This window comes from Engystomops pustulosus, chromosome 4, assembly GCF_040894005.1.
Source record: "Engystomops pustulosus chromosome 4, aEngPut4.maternal, whole genome shotgun sequence".
NCBI classification, from domain to species: Eukaryota; Metazoa; Chordata; class Amphibia; order Anura; family Leptodactylidae; genus Engystomops; species Engystomops pustulosus.
In genome coordinates, this window is record NC_092414.1 from 63,757,859 (window position 1) to 63,779,213 (window position 21,355).

Consider the following 21,355-nt stretch of genomic DNA (forward strand, 5'->3'; position numbering starts at 1 on the left):
ATAGTGCTAGTTAAAAAGGTAAGTTTACACATTTTTCTTTGTGGTTAAAAGTGGAAAAAATAATTTTTTGTAAATTTTTGTCCTTTTTTTAAATTTTCAAACTAACTCAAAATTAACATTATTAATTAATTCCCCATTTTGCTCCGGTTGTTTTGATATAATATGTATAGGCTCGGACAAATTGGGCGATGCTTTCTCTAGTGTTTTTTTAATTATTATTTTTTTTTATTATATGGGGAAATGTCAATGTATTTTTAAGGAATATTTATTAATATTTTTGTGTGTGTGTTTTTACTTTATATGTCCCCCATGAGGTCATAAAAGACCCCTGGGGACATTTTCACTTTTTTTTTTTTAATTTTACTTTTTTTTTCTATTACATTTTTAAAAGCCTCAGTTATAGAGGAAATGACCACTTGTGACTGGGTATTCTGATTAGAGCTGGACTTGGTCTAATTAGACCCAGCAGCTCTGTTTAACCCATTTAGACTTGGCGGTCACGTGACCACCGAGCTCATAGAGCCGGTGGGCCGCTCCACTCCTCTATGAATCACACTCATTCAGCGCGATGCTGTGAGGAGCGGAGATGGGGTAACAAACCGCATCTCCCCTCTCCCTAGGGTCTCTGGGTGTTTCTGCTAACGCGGGAGCAGAAGAAAATTGAAGCAACGTCTAAAGATGTCGCTGCAGACTCCTGACCTGCCACCCGAGAAGAGTTAATAAGTATCTGCTTATAGCCTTAGAGAACCTAAGTTTCTGAAGAGATGGGGTTACCTGGAAGCATTTATTGTTAGTAATTGTATAGATAATTGTGTAATTTTTAATTTGTAAATTGGATTTCCAAATTGTTGAGAGATTACTGTGCTAAATTTGAGGATCTTTAGTGTAAGTCCAACACACCGGCTCAAGGGAAGAGGCTCCACTCCAAATATTGTAATAAAATGTAATATTCTTTATTGAAATCTTCTATTGCAATCATGCGGTTCCATCAAAGTTTTTTCAGTCTACCCATTTAGAACAACAACATACTATAGCAGGCTATATTAACTGCAACACGTCGTATTCTGTTTACTTAATTACCTCTGAAAGTTGTAAACTTCAATACGTAGGCTGTACTAGTGGTGCGTTAAAAAAACGCATTAGAAGACATCTCTCAGATGCCAAAAATGTGGATGCAGTTAACATCTCTATGGCATCCAAACACTTTGAGGTAGCTCATGGAGGGGACTGCAGATCCTTTTCATGCATGGGAATTGAAAGGGTCTTTAACCCTCCACGAGGAGGTGATCGAAAGAAAAAAATGTTCAATAGGGAAACATAGTGGATTTTTTGCCTTGAAACACGGACCCCCAAAGGGTTAAATAAACGACTAGATGTGATATGCCAGCTATAAGCATAAATACAATTCAGTTATTATCTATAACAGATATTATGTATACGGGTTGATAAATCATGCATGTTCTCATTTTATCTGATATATTTTGTATATTTTATGTTTGCTTGCAATGTAACCTGGGTTGTTTTAGAGTGTATTGGTTGAAGACGGATTGAATTTCATTGGCTGTGAATCAGCTGGTAACCTAATTAGAGGCAATATAACCTTAGAACCATTGCGGCTTTTGTCAGCCATGAATAAGGATGCAGTTTTCATCCGAAACGCGTAGGCATTTATCTTTGACTCCGTGCCATCCGTGTCCACAGTTTTATCTTTTGTATGAAGCAATAGAAGATTTCAATAAAGAATATTACACTTTATTACAATATTTGGAGTGGAGCCTTTTCCCTTGAGCCGGTGTGTTGGACTTGCATTGATTACTCCACGGAAGCTGGAGGTAGCCGTGCTCGGGATCTCTATCCTCCTGTCGACTGCGTCCCAGGTGAGCTGACTGCACCTCGTGTACACTGTTTGGATCTTTAGTGTAGGTGCATTCCGTGATGTAACTCGAGTGTGGGAGGTTTGTCACCGTGACCCTATTAGGGACTTATACTTACCGTGTTAAAGTTTGGTATAAGATGCCGAATCTCCTTTACATGAAGCCACTAGGACAGTGGTGGGGAACCTATGGCATGAGTGCCAGAGAAAGCACTCAGAGCCCTCTCTGTGGGCACCCAGGACATCACCCCAGAATAGAGTTGACCTGACAGGGCTCAAAGAATTCTGGCCCAACAATTCTTCCTGTACACAGGGACCCTGGAGAGAAGCTGCAAATAGTCAGAATTTGCCATCCTCCTTTCAACTGCGTTGGTGTCCTTAGCAATAAATTACTGCCTAAATTGCTGTGCTGACACTTTTCCATAAATAATTGGCTTTTTGTTCAAGTTTGGGCACTCAGGTTCTAAAAGGTTAGCCATCACTGCACTAGGAAATACTACTTGCCCCATGTAAAACAAGGGAGTGTAAATTGGAAGATAAAAAAGATATGAGTTTTGGAATGCGGGACATGAAAACCAGAAACCTAAAAATGGAAAAGAGCCTGCACCTTAAAGCTGGCGGCACATGTGGCATTTTGAACCCGTTTTTTGGCCGTTTTTAAGCAGTCCGTTAAAAAATGCATGCTTTTTTGAAAACGCATGCATTTTTGACCCGCTTTAATTAATATAATTGGTAAAACCGGTCAAAAACTGATGCGTTTTTTAACGGACTGCTTGAAAAACGGCCCCAAAACAGGTTCAAAACGCCACGTGTGCCCCCGGTCTAAGAATGAGGTCACAAGTACCACTTTGACTTTGTTTAAAAACTAGAAAGGAGGAAAAGTGGGTGCTCCTGCTAGAGACATGAGCGCTTGCTTTTCCTCCTTTCCACCTGCGCTCCAGCGGTCATAGCACCGCATCTCATCTCCATTTCTACTTATACCTTGTAATCCGTGCCTGACGAAGGTCTGATTTTATAAGACTGTTTATTCTGGATTAAATAAATTCTCCTCAATTTTTGCCCTATAAGGAGCGCCAAGTTATCTTTTCTCTGTATATATGGTGTAGTAACCTACTTGTGCACCCATATACTCCGAAACATCGAGTGACGTGTATTTTTTCCAATATTTTGCCCTATGGACACATACAGTTTGGTTTTCTCTTCCCGGCTTTAGTGATTTGTCACTGACGTCTTACTGACCCATTCCTTTCAATGGGCTTTTTTTTACACTTTTTTCCACTGATCCAGTATTGTCAGTGAACACAATAAGATCTGGGTCTAAACTGAATAGTGAGAAAAACTGAAGTGTGAAAAAGCCCTTTAAAAGGAATGGGTCAGTAAGACATCAAATCACTGAATTCAGGAAGAGAAAACCAATCTGTATGTGTCCATAGGGTTCACTGATGTGAAAGCATCCTTCTAGATGGTAGATGTGCTTTATGGAGGTAATGGGGGGCGGCTCAGATGTCAAACTTGTGCAGCTCCGTTCTATGAGTCTGTATTCTGCAATGAGCGCTCCTATGCAGGTGTGAACTTAGCCGTAGTGCACGGTGGAAGTTTTGGTGTGACAGGGCGCCCTGGGGTGTCAGGGTGCTGAGAAGCTGGGCGCCTCCGGTCACTGGAGGGGGGCGGTGCAGGGGCGGCTGTCAGCCGCCGGGGTAGGAGGTGTCTGGGCCGAGCTCGGTGGGAGGTGGCGGGCAGTGGCCATGAGATCACAGGGCCTTATCTGCGAGGCCCCATCTACTTCTCATTTCCTCCTGCTCCAATAAGAGTGCAGAGAGCCGGATGCCATCACAACCCGGGGGTTACCTCCGCACACGCCCGCCGCCGGAGCTCCGCCCTGTGCAGGGAAACTTTCAATGACTGCGGCTCCCCGGCTGTCCTGCCAGCATGTCCTGAGCCCTGCCGCCCGGGCACCTCTCTCCGGCGGGCACTGCTGATCCTGCTCCCTGCGCGCTGAGGCGGAAGATGGGGCTGCCCCCGCTGGAGTTCAGTGATTGTTACTTGGACAGCCCGCAATTCCGGGAGAGGCTGAAATCCCACGAAACTGAGCTGGAAAAGACCAACAAGTTCATCAAAGAGCTCATCAAGGATGGCAAGTCCCTGGTCGCTGCGCATAAGAGTAAGTGCCCCCCGGTGCCCATCACTAGACAGCTGGCATCACAGCAGAGCTCACCTGTGCCCGCAGCAGGGGCTGGCACTGCATGGCAGGGGGTGTTTGTCAGGTACTTCTTTGGCATTTCTAGCTGGCATGGAGCAGATACTGCAGTCCCTGCCGCAGCTTTTATCTTATATTGTAGGATTATTTTATCCTAGTGTCTAAAAATACCTGCTGGCGCTGTGACTCAGATGCCTAGCACTGCATGAAGACTCAGGAGTGATGCACCATGTCTGTGCTGCCCATCAATGCTGGGGCACACTGCTTCTGCCACTCATGCCTGAAATAATACCCAATTTAAGTGTTCAGCCCTTATACTGCCCCGATACTTATTGCTTTTGTACCTTGCTACGAATCATCCCTGGCGCTACCCATGTATATACCTGGTGTTGATTTGTGCATATATTGAAAGCTGGTAACCTGGCATCACTGACCCGGTGCCCCATGGGCAGGGAGGATGCCTCTTGTTAGCCGCAGTGAATATGTGATGATTTTCCTTACTTCCAGCTCTACAATTTAATGGCTGGTATGTTTTGGAAGCGGATTGCATCTACTAGAGCCAAAGGATGTTCATGTGCTCTGTGGGAACTATGTTTATCTCCAAGCATCAGACTCCCACATATTAACTACACAGGTTTTTTTTTCTTTCTTTGCCTGTAAAATAAAGCCAGAATAATAGGATTAAATGTATAAAATAAATGCAGACTGATGAAGAACATGTTGGCCTGGCAAGTAGTCAGCCTTTTAATTATTAAAAGCCCATTTACTATGGCAGATAGGGGGGTTGGGAATTAGAGATGAGCGTACCCAACCCAAGCTATTAATGCATTTGGAGCCAAAGGCCAATAAAGCAAATGCCCCCCCCCCCCCATGGCTGTGATTGGACAGGGGTAGTTACTAGGGCCGTTCATTTGCTGGATTGGCTGTTTGATCTGCAATATGTCGGGTCCAGGCGACCTGAACTTGAACGTTGGGTCCACTCCTCTTCAGTGCCTATAAGTACTACCAAAAGTTGCCCTCTCTCACTTCCATCTCCATGGAGGAGTTTTCTGGTGCATGGAGGATGAAATCATCTGATTGTGAACGGCCTCCATGTTAGCATGGGGCATTTTTTTTGGAATGGTTAGTAACCCCATGTAAATAGGCCTACAAGGGGGTTTGCATTATAATAATACTAATGATCTAACCTAGCTTGTTGCTCCAGGCTCCATCGGCTTCTCAGGCTGGTTTGCATATAGTCTTTCATCCTGGAGGTAAATGCCCTTTAAATTCTTTAGGGCCTTGAAGAAGAGCCCAGCTGGCTTGCGCAGCTATTTCTTAGAATCCCATAGAAGAAAACAGAGTTGTGTAGGCAGAGATACCTTTTACCAACCTGCTCTAGATTCCACCACCATCAGGACAACCTGGGTCTCTGACCACCCCTCGCTCATGCATTAAGTGCTGAATCCCCATGGAAAGCTTAATCTACACGGGATCGGCTTAATTATCATTTCAATGTAAAAATTTAAAGGGATGGTTCCCTACTTGCGTACCAAAGTGGACTCTCTTCTCATCCAAGGAGTGATGTGTAGATCATGTGTATATATAATAATTTTAAAATAAGCCGTCCGGATGTTTTGGGACACTCCACCACCAACAGGTGTTTATGGAGTGGTTTAGTGCTCCAACTTTCCCTTTATGATTACCATGACCCAGTTAAAGTAAAACCAAACATTTTATGCTAACCCAGAAATGAGTTTGTACAACATCCGTTTATGACCCAGGTAAGTATCTGTTTTAAGTTTCTTTTTAAAGGAAATCTACCATCTGGAAAATACTTGCCAAAATGTCTCCAGAGGCAGATAATAATAATAATAATAATCTTTATTTATATAGCACCATCATATTCCTCAGTGCTTTACAAATAAAGGCAGATTCCTGTTACTTAAAGGGCTTATCCACTTCCAGCAAATAATTGATATGATCTGTTTAAGGAAAAGTTAAATCATGGAATTCTAGACCTCTGCTGGCTGTTTTTCTTCATGGTTTACTTCCAGTGGATAGAAATCTGTCCATGGTCTTGTGATGGGCACGCAGGTGCACGAGACGATAGAGCCTGGAGCTCCTATGGCTCATTTGCATTCAGCCTTTCATCCTGCAGGTAGATGTCCTTTAAGTGAAAATATGGATCCCTTTTTCTAGAAAGATTACACATTTTTAAGGGAAATTAAGCACTTTAAAACAATGTATTTGGGTAGTGCACTTACAAGCACCTTGATCTGCGGTGATGTTGGATCGTGTTTTCAGAAGTCCCCGGAGGGGCCCGTTGCAGCGATAAACACCTTTAAGAAGTCATTGGGAGCCACTCTGAGCCACGTTTTTCCTAAATTCTGCTTTATTTTTAAGTTGTGGGCCATTTTATGACTCCATTCCTTGCAATGGGAAACAAATTAGGTTTCCTCTTTTAAGGGAACCTGTCAATGGATTTAAACCTAATGACAGGTTCCCACAGAAGTCTGTATTCTGTCCTGCATGCTTTTTTGGTATAAATATGTATAGCTCAGGTATACACTCACCGGCCACTTTATTAGGTACACCATGCTAGTAACGGGTTGGACCCCCTTTTGCCTTCAGAACTGCCTCAATTCTTCGTGGCATAGATTCAACAAGGTGCTGGAAGCATTCCTCAGAGATTTTGGTCCATATTGACATGATGGCATCACACAGTTGCCGCAGATTTGTCGGCTGCACATCCATGATGCGAATCTCCCGTTCTACCACATCCCAAAAATGCTCTAATGGATTGAGATCTGGTGACTGTGGAGGCCATTTGAGTACAGTGAACTCATTGTCATGTTCAAGAAACCAGTCTGAGATGATTCCAGCTTTATGACATGGCGCATTATCCTGCTGAAAGTAGCCATCAGATGTTGGGTACATTGTGGTCATAAAGGGATGGACATGGTCAGCAACAATACTCAGGTAGGCTGTGGCGTTGCAACAATGCTCAATTGGTACCAAGGGGCCCAAAGAGTGCCAAGAAAATATTCCCCACACCATGACACCACCACCACCAGCCTGAACCGTTGATACAAGGCAGGATGGATCCATGCTTTCATGTTGTTGACGCCAAATTCTGACCCTACCATCCGAATGTCGCAGCAGAAATCGAGACTCATCAGACCAGGCAACGTTTTTCCAATCTTCTACTGTCCAATTTCGATGAGCTTGTGCAAATTGTAGCCTCAGTTTCCTGTTCTTAGCTGAAAGGAGTGGCACCCGGTGTGGTCTTCTGCTGCTGTAGCCCATCTGCCTCAAAGTTTGACGTACTGTGCGTTCAGAGATGCTCTTCTGCCTACCTTGGTTGTAACTGGTTGCGATTTTGAGTCACTGTTGCCTTTCTATCAGCTCGAACCAGTCTGCCCATTCTCCTCTGGCATCAACAAGGCATTTCCGCCCACAGAACTGCCGCTCACTGGATGTTTTTTCTTTTTCGGACCATTCTCTGTAAACCCTAGAGATGGTTGTGCGTGAAAATCCCAGTAGATCAGCATTTTCTGAAATACTCAGACCAGCCCTTCTGGCACCAACAACCATGCCACGTTCAAAGGCACTCAAATCCCCTTTCTTCCCCATACTGATGCTCGGTTTGAACTGCAGGAGATTGTCTTGACCATGTCTACATGCCTAAATGCACTGAGTTGCCGCCATGCGATTGGCTGATTAGAAATTAAGTATTAACGAGCAGTTGGACAGGTGTACCTAATAAAGTGGCCGGTGAGTGTAGATAAAAACACTTTAGCTAGGAGTCTCAACAAGTCATAAGGGATGTGTTTTCTCTTCAGCCGAGCCGCAGCTCAACTCCCTCATTCCTTAAGTAGGGGAAATTGGGGAGCTGAGCTGCGACTCGGCTGAAGAGAAAACACATCTCTTGTGATTTGCTGAATGTCCTAGCGAGGTGCCAGCAACTTTGTAAAAGTGATTTTTAGATAAGGTATACAAAAATACATGGGGCAAAGTAAGAAGAGTTGTCATTCAGTTTAATGGTGTAAACCTGATGACAGGTTCCCTTTAATACACTTCCCTATAGGTTTTCTGTCAGGGCGGTTGTTTGTAAAGAGAGCCTGCTAGTATTTCATGTTTTGTGTGGCTCCTGACAGATTTCATGCTACGTTTTTTGTTTTCCTGGGATCAAATCTTGTTTTTAATCGTGGAATATTTTTTTTATTGGCTCGCTGGTGAAATTCCATTGCAGTTATATTTTTAGTATAGAGTCTTCAAGGAATTGGCAAGTGCCTGCTCCATTAGTGAACAATGATTTGTCAGTAGCGAATGGTAGATAGTCCAGTGTCGCCCAGCTATCTGTCATCAGAGTAGATACCTGAAGGAATAACCATGTACAAAGCTTCCTTTTCTTTACTATTCTGTTTTCATTTCAATTTTATTTGATCTGATCATTGTGTCACATAGCTTGTGACTAAGACCAGGGTCACATCGTGTCAGGTAGACCTGCTACAAAATAATTCAGAATCTGCCTAATATTCTGGGAGGCAGAAACTGCCTCTTGTTAAAAATGCAATCCAGTAAATGCATAGTAATCCCGGACATATAATCAGTAATATGACTATGCAGTGAGCTGCTCAGCACACCCCAGGCCCAGTTCATGTCTGTGTTGGGGCTTTCTTTTTTTATGACAGTGAAATGGAAGGTAGAGAGAAGTTCTTCCTTACACCTTCTGTTCCCCATATTCTTCAGTGTATAAAATGTTATGACTGCATCAGAACTGCGTAGTTCCTTTTCTAGAGTGCCTTATTTTAGGTTAACAAATCATGACATCCTACACAGTAACTTTACTGCCGGACCGCTGTAAGCTAGGTCCAACGATCGGACCGCTGTGTAGTGGACTGTTTTGTAGCTTATGGGTATGTTCCGGTAAAGCTACAGATTTGACAATGCGAGAACTGGGGGAGGACTAGGGAGCTACTTACTTTAGTATGAGCTAGAGTGTTCTAATGACCTGACAGGTTCTCTTTAAAGAGAACCTACCATCAGGGATCTACCTATTGAGGTAGATCTGATGGTAGGTTTCAACTAACATGCTAAGCCCTAAACTACCTTTCACTAATTCTATAACACTTTCTAACCTGACCTACACTATATAACTAACATAAAAATTTGTGGCAAAAAGCTAATGGGGCATGGAGTAGCCTCTGCAATACCTTCTACCTTCACGTCCTCAGACCAAAGCGGTTACTGTGCATGTGGAGAACTTGAAGGAGCGTGCCGAGGGTGTGCAGGCTGGTGGGATGGCAGAGGCTACTAGGGCGTGGAGTAGCCTTCGCCTGGAGAGGCTACTTCATGCCCCAATAGCCTCTGCTAAAAATTTGCTCTATACAGGCGGTACCCTACTTAAGGACACCCGACTTACAGACGACCCGTAGTTAACGACAGACCCCTCTGCTCACTGTGACCTCTGGTGAAGCTCTCTGTATGCTTGATCATGGACCCAGGCTGCAATGATCAGCTGTAAAGTTTAGCTTTATTGATAATCCTCGGTCCCATTACAGAAAAAAACTTTGAAACTCCAATTTTCAGTGGTGCGGAAAAAAAATTGCCTCGAACTACAATTATAAAATGTACAGTTTGGACTTTCATACAAATTCAACTTAAAGGGAACCTGTCACCAGGAGAGCCATTTTTAGCACTCCCCCCCCCCCCCCCCCCACAGAGCATACACTACATACACTACCAAAGTGTTTTTGTATAAAAAAATTGGTTTTACAGAAAAAAAGATATGTTATATTGTACCTTTCATTAGCATCTGCTGTGTAACTAGGCAGTTGCCAATTGGGAGGGGCTGGAAAGGAGCAGTTCCCCCCCCCCCCCCCACCCTTGGGAAACATATGACCTTTTCAAATATATGAATAACTCCCCACACTCAGGATTGGCTGTAGAGGAGCAGGGGGCGTCGCTAAGCCGAGTGATGGGTGTTTTCATATATTTGAAAAGGTCACATGGTGAAGCTGTTCCCCAAGGGTGGGGGGGGAAACTGCTCCTTTCCAGCTCCTCCCATTGGGCAACTGCCTAGTCACACAGAAGATGCTAATGAAAGGTACAATATAACATATCTTTTTTTCTGTAAAACCAATTTTTAATACAAAAACACTTTGGCAGTGTATGTACTATGCTCTGTGGGGACTGGGGGAGTGCTAAAAATGGGTTCCAAAGGTTTGTTCTTAAAGGGAACCTATCTTGTAGGTAACTCGGGGACTAATATAGATATATATATACTAATGTAATATATCTCATTTTGAAACGTATTTCAGTCGCATCAGGTTTTCTCCCTGAACGGACATGCATTTAGACCCCAAGTAGCAACATGTTTTGCCTGCTAACAAGACACATTTTAGCTACTTGCAGAATGCAAGTTTTTTGGTCTAAGTGCGTATGAGGTCGGGAAGGAGTAGCCCGTTTCACAACTTTCTCCAAGTGCTTTGTGTTACCGTGGCCTAAGGGGATCTGTTGACAAGGTAAGTAGATACAGCTGAAGCAATCTTTCTGTTTGTAGGCTTGTATTTCATTTTTCTCTAAAACCTATTGAAAAGATAAAGATGGGGAACATTGCAGTTTTTGCATTAGATGATGAGGTCATTGCAGGAAATGATTTGTGACAATCCAGGATATGAGCTAGTGCAAAGACGTTCTAAAGACAAGAAAAGGGAAGCAAAATCTGTAGCAAGGCTTGTATGTCTGTCTCCATCTGCTACTGCTTTTCTATCAGTTACATTAGAAGAATTGATCAGAAGACTGTGCAGTAGAGCGGATCCCTTATGCAAGGGAAATTATGGGACTATTAACTGCTAGGTCTTATTTATATGTCAGTAGTGTAGTCGCAGGTATTGTGATGGAAATATGTGCCCCTGTAAGGTGCAGTTTTAGCAGACTTTGACCTGTGAATAATTTTTTAGCCTAGTAATCTAGTAAATCCTCTGGCACATAAATAGTATCTTTTTGTATTGACTACTTGGCACTGTCACTAGATTCTGTATGTTGTGATCATCTTACTAGTTGAGTACAATGCATATTGATGACAAAACCCTATCAAATTGTATATTCGCACACAAATTAAAGCAACCTCTGGTAGGGAAGAATCAATGTCTGACCCTTTAATGGGCCTGGAAACATAGAAAGGATGTAAGTAATGTGTGGCCTGTAAGACTTTTTACATCTACTTGACATTCTGCAGAAGAAGTCCTGTCTCGTTGTATGGAGTGTAATTTTGTAGCCATAAGTATGTTTCGGCCTTTCTGCTATGTGTGAACATACCCGAAAAGTGGAATGCCATCTGTGGGACTAATGGTATACAGCTTCTACAAGTGATGGCTTGTCCTATAACTACAGACAAGCCACTCGGGACGCATAACTGAAAACTGCACGCTTACAACTAGACTAAGAGTATAGTTATTGTCACCAATGTCATAATTAAAATAGGCAAATAAAATCTCTAAAATAAAGGATGTGATTTTTCATTATTATGACTATGGGGAAGTGTAAATCACTCATATTAGATTTGTGATGGAATCCAATATCCCAGGTGAAAGAAACCTTTGAATAGGAAATAAGAGCCTGATTTATGCAGAAAGATTTCAGCCATATCCGTGCATAAAGTTTCTATTGAATATACAGCAAAAATGCCTAAAAACAATACAGAAAAAAAAATATAAAAATGCTATTGGGGAGATTTATCAAGTTTCTGAGGTAGAAGCCAATCAGAGCTTGGCTTTAATTTCAAAAACAGCTGTGGTGAAATGAAAGCTGAGCTTTGATTAGTTGCCCATGGAAACCAGACTAGTTCTGCTCTAAGAGACTTATGATAAATCTCCCCCTATAATTGTTTACTGTCTTATGCAGATGCTGTATAACTTTATTTATTTATTTATTAGTATCCCTTCTTAACAGAATTGGCAGCAGATTTTTGGTAATGGACCTGGTTCTATCTGTGATTGGCGGTTATCTCTGTATGAAGGCTGTTATTAAAGCCGGCTGTGTATGAGTATGGTGGTTGGTCCATGAAAAACTGAGCATATGCTTGCTGGATCTACCACAATGCAGAGGATTGGACTTCAATGGAAAACGCATGTGTGCTCTGGCCGAGGAGCAACCCAATACACTTGCATTTTGTTTGTAAACTCAACGTAAGCGCCATATTTGACCGCACCCTGTAATCCCTTTAGAAGATGGTGCTAATGCTGTTTAGAAAAAAAGTTCTGGTATGTTGGAGGAGGGGAATGGAAAGATGTAAACCTTAAAACTGAAAGGACTGTTGTGGCAAGGTGTTGGGCTACTGGTGCGGCACCATATCGCTCCGTGCTCCCATTGTCGTCTATGTGGGACCTATGTAGGGGCGCAAGCTTGTGGCTGTACATGTGTCCCCCTATGCTTGTGCAAATACAGCTTTGGGAAAATTTTATTTTCTGAAAACCTCTGCACCACAAAAAATTATGTGGCATGGGAATCTGCATGTAAAATTTGGATGCGGGTGCAGAATCGGCTTGGGTAGTGGAGACCCTCAAGCCTCCATTACACAGCAAGAATGTGTTTACTCTTGTAGTACTCCGATCTTTTCAATCTTCCTCTTACAATCCGTTTCCCTCTTTCCATCCTTCATAAGTGTCCACGCGGCACAGCATTGTAGGAGGAAGCCTTGTACTTGAGCCAGTTTCCTCCATGATAAATATGTACTTCCTTTTTATCTATTATATTTTTCACTTGTATAACAAAAGCACCTGGAGCCTTTGCTGTCCTTTTTTCTCGTTTCCATTAATTCATCTACTTGGAACAGCGGGATAAAACCTCATCTCTCTTCACAGTATTATGAGGGTGCGGTGACAAGATGCGTTATTTGTATGCATTGCAAAACGCCCCCATTTTTGCATGTTTACCGTGCTGTTGCTTGGTTTGACTCAGTTTCTCTTCATTTCTGAAAGTATTAGGGTGCAGCCACATGTTCAGTTTTTCAGATCCAGTTTTTAAAACCAAAAGCAGTGGATCATAAAGGGTGAGGACTTATCATTAAGAAGTGCTACTCCTTCTCTATTTTCCCTCCACTCCTGGTTTGGGCATAAAAAACTGAATGTGTGAATGCACCCTAAGCCGCTGTGTTTCACAGCTGCTTACAGTTCCGCATATGAGGAAAAGCCGGATTCAAACCAACCAAATGCATGGTAAACATGTAAAAATGCATGTTTAAAAACGTAACATGTGAGGGCGCGTTCAAAAGTTGCGTTTTGGTCGCGTTTTAATTGCGTTTGAAAAGCATATACAACAGCTGATGAGAGGTGATTTGCCTAATTACATTACGCGTTGTTAACATAGCGTTAACAGTGATGTAATTAGGCAAATCACCCCTCCTCAGCTGTTGTATATGCATTTCAAACGCAATGAAAACGCAGGTCAAAGCGCAACGTGTGAACGCGCCCTGACTGCACATGCAGTCATACGTGGCGTTTATATTGCATTTACGAACGCCCATCACAGGACTCGGCCCGATTGAATACAATCAGTAACCAGCACTTGGTTTCCGCCAGTTATTCAAATTAAATCATTAGGTGCTGGTTATCTATCATATGTGTTTAAATGGAAATCCATTTGCATTACTTGTGTAAATACAAACGCCATGTGTGAGCACATGGTGCAAAAACACCTGCGTTTTTAAAACTCATGCATTCTTAAAAAAACATCAAGAATGGACCAAAAATGTGACCAGGCCCCTAGGTTACTAATATATTGTCATTCCTGTCGCCCCACATCTCCTGGATTGTGTACATAGCAACTGAAAGCCAAGGCAAGACTCCTTAAAGATGGAGCATATGAAATAATTGCATATTTGTTCCCAACAGTAAGACAAGAATGCGTTGGGGGTGCTGGGACCCCACTGAAGTGGCTCGCTGAGTGTGGTTCCTTACTGTCTGGCGTTAGTTGGCTTCCTGATAGAGCTGAGCTGTGCACCATGGTATTTGGGGGTTAGAAGGTTTACAGCCTGTGCTCCTCTGAGGTTAGGTTCACATCTGCGCTAGGACTTCCATTTTTCTGTTTAGTGATGGGAGAGAAGAGAAATGTAATTCAAGCTGTGACTGGTTCATCAGTAAACACTGTTTTATAGCAGCTCCACTAAGATGAGCATAGATAAACCTCATGCTTGCTTCTCTCAGGGATGTTATTTGGCCATCAGTAAGCCATTGGGAGGACTGTTTTTGTTTGTTTTCTTGTTAATATAAAAAAAAAATCTAGAAAGTTAATTTCCCAGTAGATGCCGCAACATTTAATTTTCTCAATATCTGTTGAGTAGTGGAGTTGCTGTTAGTTGTAACCCCCTTTTTGGGGTATATGTTGTATTGAACCTGGAATAAATTGTAAGCTCCACACCTTGCAAACAAAAACGGCGCTTTCCCTCTGGGCAGAGAAGTAGTAGCTGGTGGTGCCAGCTTGTTCAGTGTGCAGGAGGTGATAAGGAGCCTAAGGGAGTTTCCCCGACCAAAGTCGCACACGACACCTCAGGTCTTACATACACTTAATGAGTTGTCATTCTCACTCAAAAACAGCAAGTGTATGAGCTCAGAGCTGCTCACAAGCCTTTTTCTGGTTAAAACAACGCCCTACAATAAATCTACCGGCTAACTAAATCAGTGAAGGTGCTGGACCCGTGACCCTTACATATAGTAAAAGATATATACATCTAAGAAAGTTCTCTGCAGTCCTGCCAGGACCTTTCAGACGCACATAACATATTATTACCCTGCACCTGCAGGAGTAGTCCATTTCCTTCTCCTTTGTCTGAGAGGCGCACACATAGTTGGGTTGCTTCAGCTTGATCTGTGTTTTGAAAGTAAAGTACAGTACCGTAGATATTCGGCTATTGCTAAAGTCTGCCAACTACAAGATCACAGGCTTTAAAACTTTAGAGATGTTTTTGTTTTCATATTTTGTTGATCAGATTACAGTTTTACATTAAGTTTCTCTAAAATATTTTTGGCAGCATTTATAAATCCTAATATTGTAGTAGTAAACACTGCCCTTGAACCCAACATTCACCTCCCCCCCCCCCCCTTCCAAAACAAAGAAAAAGTAGTTCTGTGTAAGACAGGCATATACCCACAATGTCCCTGTCTTGCAGGCTTTCATCACAAATATGAAGTTTCCTTTTTGTAATACTAGTAAATAATAATTTTTAAAGTACGTTTTAATACTGCCCGGATATGATATATCGACTCTAAGGGAACCTGTCACCAGGGACTTCATTTTCACTAAAGACAGGTTACATAAGTCCATTACAGCTGCATTGCAAATCTGCCTTTCTGCTTTCTCTAAGCATGTGCATTGTGTTATAACTTACCTTGCACCCTGACAGAATCCTCTGTGTAGTCGCAGGGGTTGGGCTTTGGTTTGGATGCGTTTCAAAAAACAACACGTGACTTGTCTGATGCAAACTGCTCAGCTGGCAGCCTCCACCTTTGTGCTCCTGTACAGCTCCTCCCTCCACCATTGTTGTCAGCTCACCAGGCTATGACCTCTGAGGAGGGAGGAGCTGTACAGGAGCATAAAGGTGGGGGCCAAGGGAAGAGCAGCACAGACTAGGATGACATAGAGGATTCTGTCAAGAAGCAAGGTAAGTTATAACACACAATTATATTGTAATGCAAATGCTTAGCGAAAGTAGAAGGGAATATTTTCCATGCCGCTGTAATGGGCTTCTGTAACTTGTCTTTAGTGAAACTGAGGTCCCTGGTGACAGTTTCCCTGGCTCCATGCACACGGCCGTACAGCAGGCAAGCATACTGCCGCATGCAGCGCTGCGCACCACTCCCCCCTCCATAAAGAAGTGAGTGCCTGATGCAGTAAGAGGGAGAAATATAGGACAGGTCCTATGTTTATCCATGTGTGGTCATGGTGGGGTGAGACGTGTGCTCACTGTGACCGGGTGCCACAGGTGTCTATGGGGACAGTTATCCGGCCACATGATATCGGTCCCGTTTCTTTACGAGGGGAATTGGACAAATGGGTACCACCTGATTGCAGTCCTAAGCCTAATGGGTTTACAACTGTGTGAATCGGTAAAAAGGAGTTGCGGGTCAGGTATTATGTCAGACGTCTTGACCTTGAAAGATACTGGTGGTTCTTGTAGTCACATTTAAAGAGAAATTTTCACCACCAACTCCTTTAATATGTGTCACTACACTCAATCGAGGCACATTTGGAATGTTACTAATATACACACAAGCGCACACGCACACACATATCGGGGTCACGCTTTTCAGGCTCTTCTTGAGCCCAGCGCTGCTAACCTGACAGCCTCATTAGCATTTTGTGTGCCAAAACTAACTACAGGCCTACTTAAGAACACCTGACTTACAGACGACCCCTAGTTACAAACAGACCTCTGGATATTGGTAATTTACTGTACTTTAGTCCAAAGCTACAATAAACAGCTATAACCGTTATTAAATGTGTCTGTAGTTAAGATTTATTGTGAATGTTGGTTCTTATGACAAGCCAACATTTTATAAATACAATTGTCAGAGACAAAAATTTGTCTGGAGTTACAGTTATAAAATGTACAGTTCCGATTTGCATACAAATTCAACTTAAAGGGGTATTCTCGCCTGGGCATTCACATTCAGTTTGATAAATCTGCCATACATAAACATTTCTTCAATTAGAGGTTATTAAAAAAAATGTTACTGTGTGAAGATAATTTCTCATAAATGTAGTCATTTTGTCCCTTAGAAACGAGATATCTTCCTCGGATACGGCCACGTCTGCTGGAGGGATTGCACAAAGAAACAAATTGTTTTTGTATATGAAAAGTCCGGGAGTTACTACATGACCCACAGCCGTCCTGTGGTAATGATCACTGAATCCAGGAGGTCAGACAAGACTCAATAGCTCATGTCTGGCCACCGCTGCCAGAGTGTGACGTGGTCGTAACCGAGGAAGCCATCTCGTTTCTAAGGGACAGAATGACTACATTTATGAGAAATTATCTTCACACAGGAACTTTTTTTTTAATAACATCCAATTGAAGAAATGTTTATAAATGGAAGATTAGTGAAACTGAATGTGAATGCCCAGGTGAGAATACCCCTTTAAGTACAAGAACCTATCTTGTACATAACCCGGGCACTGCCTGTATACTGATTGCTAGTGAAGAGTAGAGAAAACCTTCCAATTGGGTCATAAATGTCCTGATAATGGGTGCAAAGAGTTAGTGTAGATGATGAAATGCTCTTTTTAAAGTGGAAGACTATTAAATGTTTCAATTGGGAAGCTACTCTACATTAAAGTACTAGTATGTAAAAATAAGATCCAAAAGAGATGTACAGTACTATTGACTGTGACTGCACACACTAACTTGACTCCTGAAATGAGGCCAGTCCCTGGTTCTGTGATGTCACATTGTACATTGTATTATACCAGTTCTGGATAGGATTGCTGTCCTGGCACAGGGTGATTGCAATGGTTGAAGGAACATTGACCTTACCCGTCATATTGCTTTTTTTTTTTTGGTGAAAAAAGGGAACTTTATCTTTTGCAAGAGTAGGCGGTAGGATTTTTGTGTAGGTCAGTAACACATGATACACAACTTCTCATTTCTTGGGTCTGTCATACAAGTACCGGTAGATGTTTTCTGCAGGGCCTCGCCCCAGAAGCTAGCAGCCAAGGGAGTGACCCCATTGTCTATAGCAAATGATCAGTCTGTGTTTTTTATGAAAAGCCGAGCCTTGAGGAAGAGGTCAACCTGCTGCAGGGCTATGTCTATTGGTGTCATAGGGAGTAATACATAGGAATATATGTCTACTGGTGTCATAGGGGGTAATGCATAGGAATATATGCCTACTGGTGTCATAGGGGGTAATGCATAGGAATATACACTCACCGGCCACTTTATTAGGTACACCATGCTAGTAAAGGCTTGGACCCCCTTTTGCCTTCAGAACTGCCTCAATTCTTCGTGGCGTAGATTCAACAAGGTACTGGAAGCATTCCTCAGAGATTTTGGTCCATATTGATGGCATCACACAGTTGCCGCAGATTTGTCGGCTGCACATCCATGATGCGAATCTCCCGTTCCACCACATCCCAAAGATGCTCTATTGGATTGAGATCTGGTGACTGTGGAGGCCATTTGAGTACAGTGAACTCATTGTCATGTTCAAGAAACCAGTCTGAGATGATTCCAGCTTTTTGACATGGCGCATTATCCTGCTGAAAGTAGCCATCAGATGTTGGGTACATTGTGGTCATAAAGGGATGGACATGGTCAGCAACAATACTCAGGTAGGCTGTGGCGTTGCAACGATGCTCAATTGGTACCAAGGAGCCCAAAGAGTGCCAAGAAAATATTCCCCACACCATGACACCACCACCACCAGCCTGAACCGTTGATACAAGGCAGGATGGATCCAAGCTTTTTATGTTGTTGACGCCAAATTCTTACCCTACCATCCGAATGTCGCAGCAGAAATCGAGAGTCGTCAGACCAGGCAACGTTTTTCCAATCTTCTACTGTCCAATTTCGATGAGCTTGTGCAAATTGTAGCCTCAGTTTCCTGTTCTTAGCTGAAAGGAGTGGCACCCGGTGTGGTCTTCTGCTGCTGTAGCCCATCTGCCTCAAAGTTCGACGTACTGTGCGTTCAAAGATGCTCTTCTGCCTACTTTGGTTGTAACGGGTGGCTATTTGAGTCACTGTTGCCTTTCTATCAGCTTGAACCAGTCTGCCCATTCGCCTCTGACCTCTGGCATCAACAAGGCATTTCCGCCCACAGAACTGCCGCTCACTGAATGTTTTTTCTTTTTCGGACCGTTCTCTGTAAACCCTAGAGATGGTTGTGCGTGAAAATCCCAGTAGATCAGCAGTTTCTGAAATACTCAGACCAGCCCTTCTGGCACCAACAACCATGCCACGTTCAAAGGCACTCAAATCACCTTTCTTCCCCATACTGATGCTTGGTTTGAACGGCAGGAGATTGTCTTGACCATGTCTACATGCCTAAATGCATTGAGTTGCCGCCATGTGATTGGCGGATTAGAAATTAAGTGTTAACGAGCAGTTGGACAGGTGTACCTAATAAAGTGGCCGGTGAGTGTATGCCTACTGGTGTCATAGGGGGTAATGCATATGAGGTTTAATGGGTATATCGTGGAAAAGCTGTAAGAGTACTGCTCCGGGATCATGTAAATGCTGTCTATAACGGCTTATAAGATGGAGATGACGCTCATCCTCTTCATTTCTGGCCGCCTCTGATCACATGGTCCTGACACTCATTGTGCTTGACAGGCTGTATTCTAGTAAGATGAGATAAGCGGCAGAGCTGTGCATGAGAATAAACTCTTATCTGGATCCACGCTCCTGGGGGATGGGGTGTAGTCTATATGTGCAGGAAAGTATTTCTGGTATTTTCTGCCGGCCTTGCGTCACACTCCATGCTAATTTCTCTGAGGTTTTGGCAGCATTGTCAGCAATCCTGTATACAACACTGACAGATTTGTCTTTTTTTTTTTTTTTGTTCCCTTTGCTTTGCCATCCCATCTTTCCCTTTTCTGTTTTTTTTTTTTCTTTTCCCTTTCTCATTATTCTGCCTAAAATGTGCAGATATTTTCTGACACGTCCTGATTTGTATTGCTGACTTGGAAGCTGGAAATAACGCTTACTGTCCACAATCTGTCTGTATTGTCTTGACTTTTCATGAACAGTCCTGGCTGTAAATGGGTAGGATTTGTGGAAACCCCACTGAAAGAACAGTATAGTTACACAGAATACACTGGATATTTTGAGTCCGGTGTATTCATGAGTGGAGCACTGCCCACACCCTAACCCCAACCACAGCTGCCAATCAATGTATAGAGAGCAGTGGGAAGGAATGGGGGAGTCGCTATCCTCATGAATACACCAGACTCTTGGGAAATTATTTTCTCGTACAATTTCTATCTGACTAGACTTGGGCACGCGTCTTATGTTTTAAACAGTACATTGAACCAATGCTATCCGAGAAATACGCAGCATGCACTGCTCTGATCCGAAATATTCTTATAAAAAAATAATAAATATAAAACTAATATCAAAGTAAGCCGGTTTTTATGCAATATGCTGGAGACATTTCTTGTTTTATACCAAGCACAAAATGGGTCTTTACTGTACCTTTTGTGTGCAAGTACAAAGCTTCTTGCCTTCAGGACATAAACGCAGGTCAGAAAGTGGCCAGAATAAAAGATTTTGCTGGCATGTCTCCAGTTTGAAAGTTGGATTTTCTTATAGCTTATATGAAAAGTAATGACATTAAAAGGCAAATTCACTCAAATGTCTGTATCTCAGTCTTTAAAGTAAATCTACCTTCAAATATCGTTTAAAATTATGCTAATAATCCTGAATAGCTCCTGGGGGCGTTACCATAGCCCCTCCGTGCTGTAGCTTTACAGCCTGTTACACTGCGCAGGAGCAGCTCCCCCTTCCACTGTGTGCTTAAACTTCCTTTGCTGCAATGAGAGTACATCAGGAAGGGGGAAGTGCTGAGGAAGCAGAATGGAAGACATTGTAACAGCCTCTAAATCTGCAGCAGGGAGGGTAACTGGTAACAACCACCAAAGCTCTTGAGGCTCATTAGCATAATTTTAAACAATAATTTAAGAAGGAAGGAGGCAATGGATAACAAACATAAGAAGATTACTACAGTCATAGTGTGTGGATCTATGAGTAAGTGTCCCTGGGTTATCATGTTGGATTTTCATGGTAGATTTTCTTTTTCACAAGCAACAGAGACTGTTTTCTTCGGTTTCATACAGAAATGATTTCTTTAATACTGTATTCCTTACAAAGCCAACAGAGAAACTAAATTGTATCATGCTAGGCCAGGTGCAGAGCTTTTCTCCCCAGAAGCGCTGTAGAGAATAATTCCATATATATGGCACCCAACTGAGCATTGTCTGTCTGGCTCGGTGGATCAGCTTTTGTGTTCTAAAGGAAAGTAAAGGGGAAATCTGCTCCTTCGGACTCCTTGAGTGCACCTTAGAGATGTGCCCAGGAAAAGAATGTTATTTCTCTGAAAAGATGCATGTTATAAATATAATGAAGGTAATCTACTAGGTGATGGATTAAAGGGGTTGTCTGAAGGGTGAAAAACTTGACTGCTTTCCCCCCCCCCCCCCCAAAACCGCTCAACACCTGACCATGGCTAGTGTGTGATAATGAAACTAATCTTAAATTCAATACCTGCACAAACCACGGTCAGGCGTGGTGCTGTTCTTTGAAGAAA

At 42.8% G+C, this 21,355-nt stretch overlaps 1 protein-coding gene across 4 annotated transcripts in view; it reads left to right on the forward strand.

Annotated features, from left to right (window-relative positions):
* Window positions 1-3,539: 3,539 nt before the first annotated feature.
* ARHGAP26 (Rho GTPase activating protein 26) overlaps window positions 3,540-21,355 on the forward strand; it is a 202,397-nt gene continuing 184,581 nt past the window's right edge. Inside the window, exon 1 of one of the 4 annotated variants that reach the window (XM_072146118.1) lies at window positions 3,540-4,034. In XM_072146118.1, the coding sequence (XP_072002219.1) occupies window positions 3,881-4,034 (154 nt within the window). In that variant the 5' untranslated portion in view covers window positions 3,540-3,880. The remainder of the gene's footprint in view (window positions 4,035-21,355) is intronic. The other 3 variants (XM_072146119.1, XM_072146117.1, XM_072146116.1) reach the window with 3 other exon arrangements.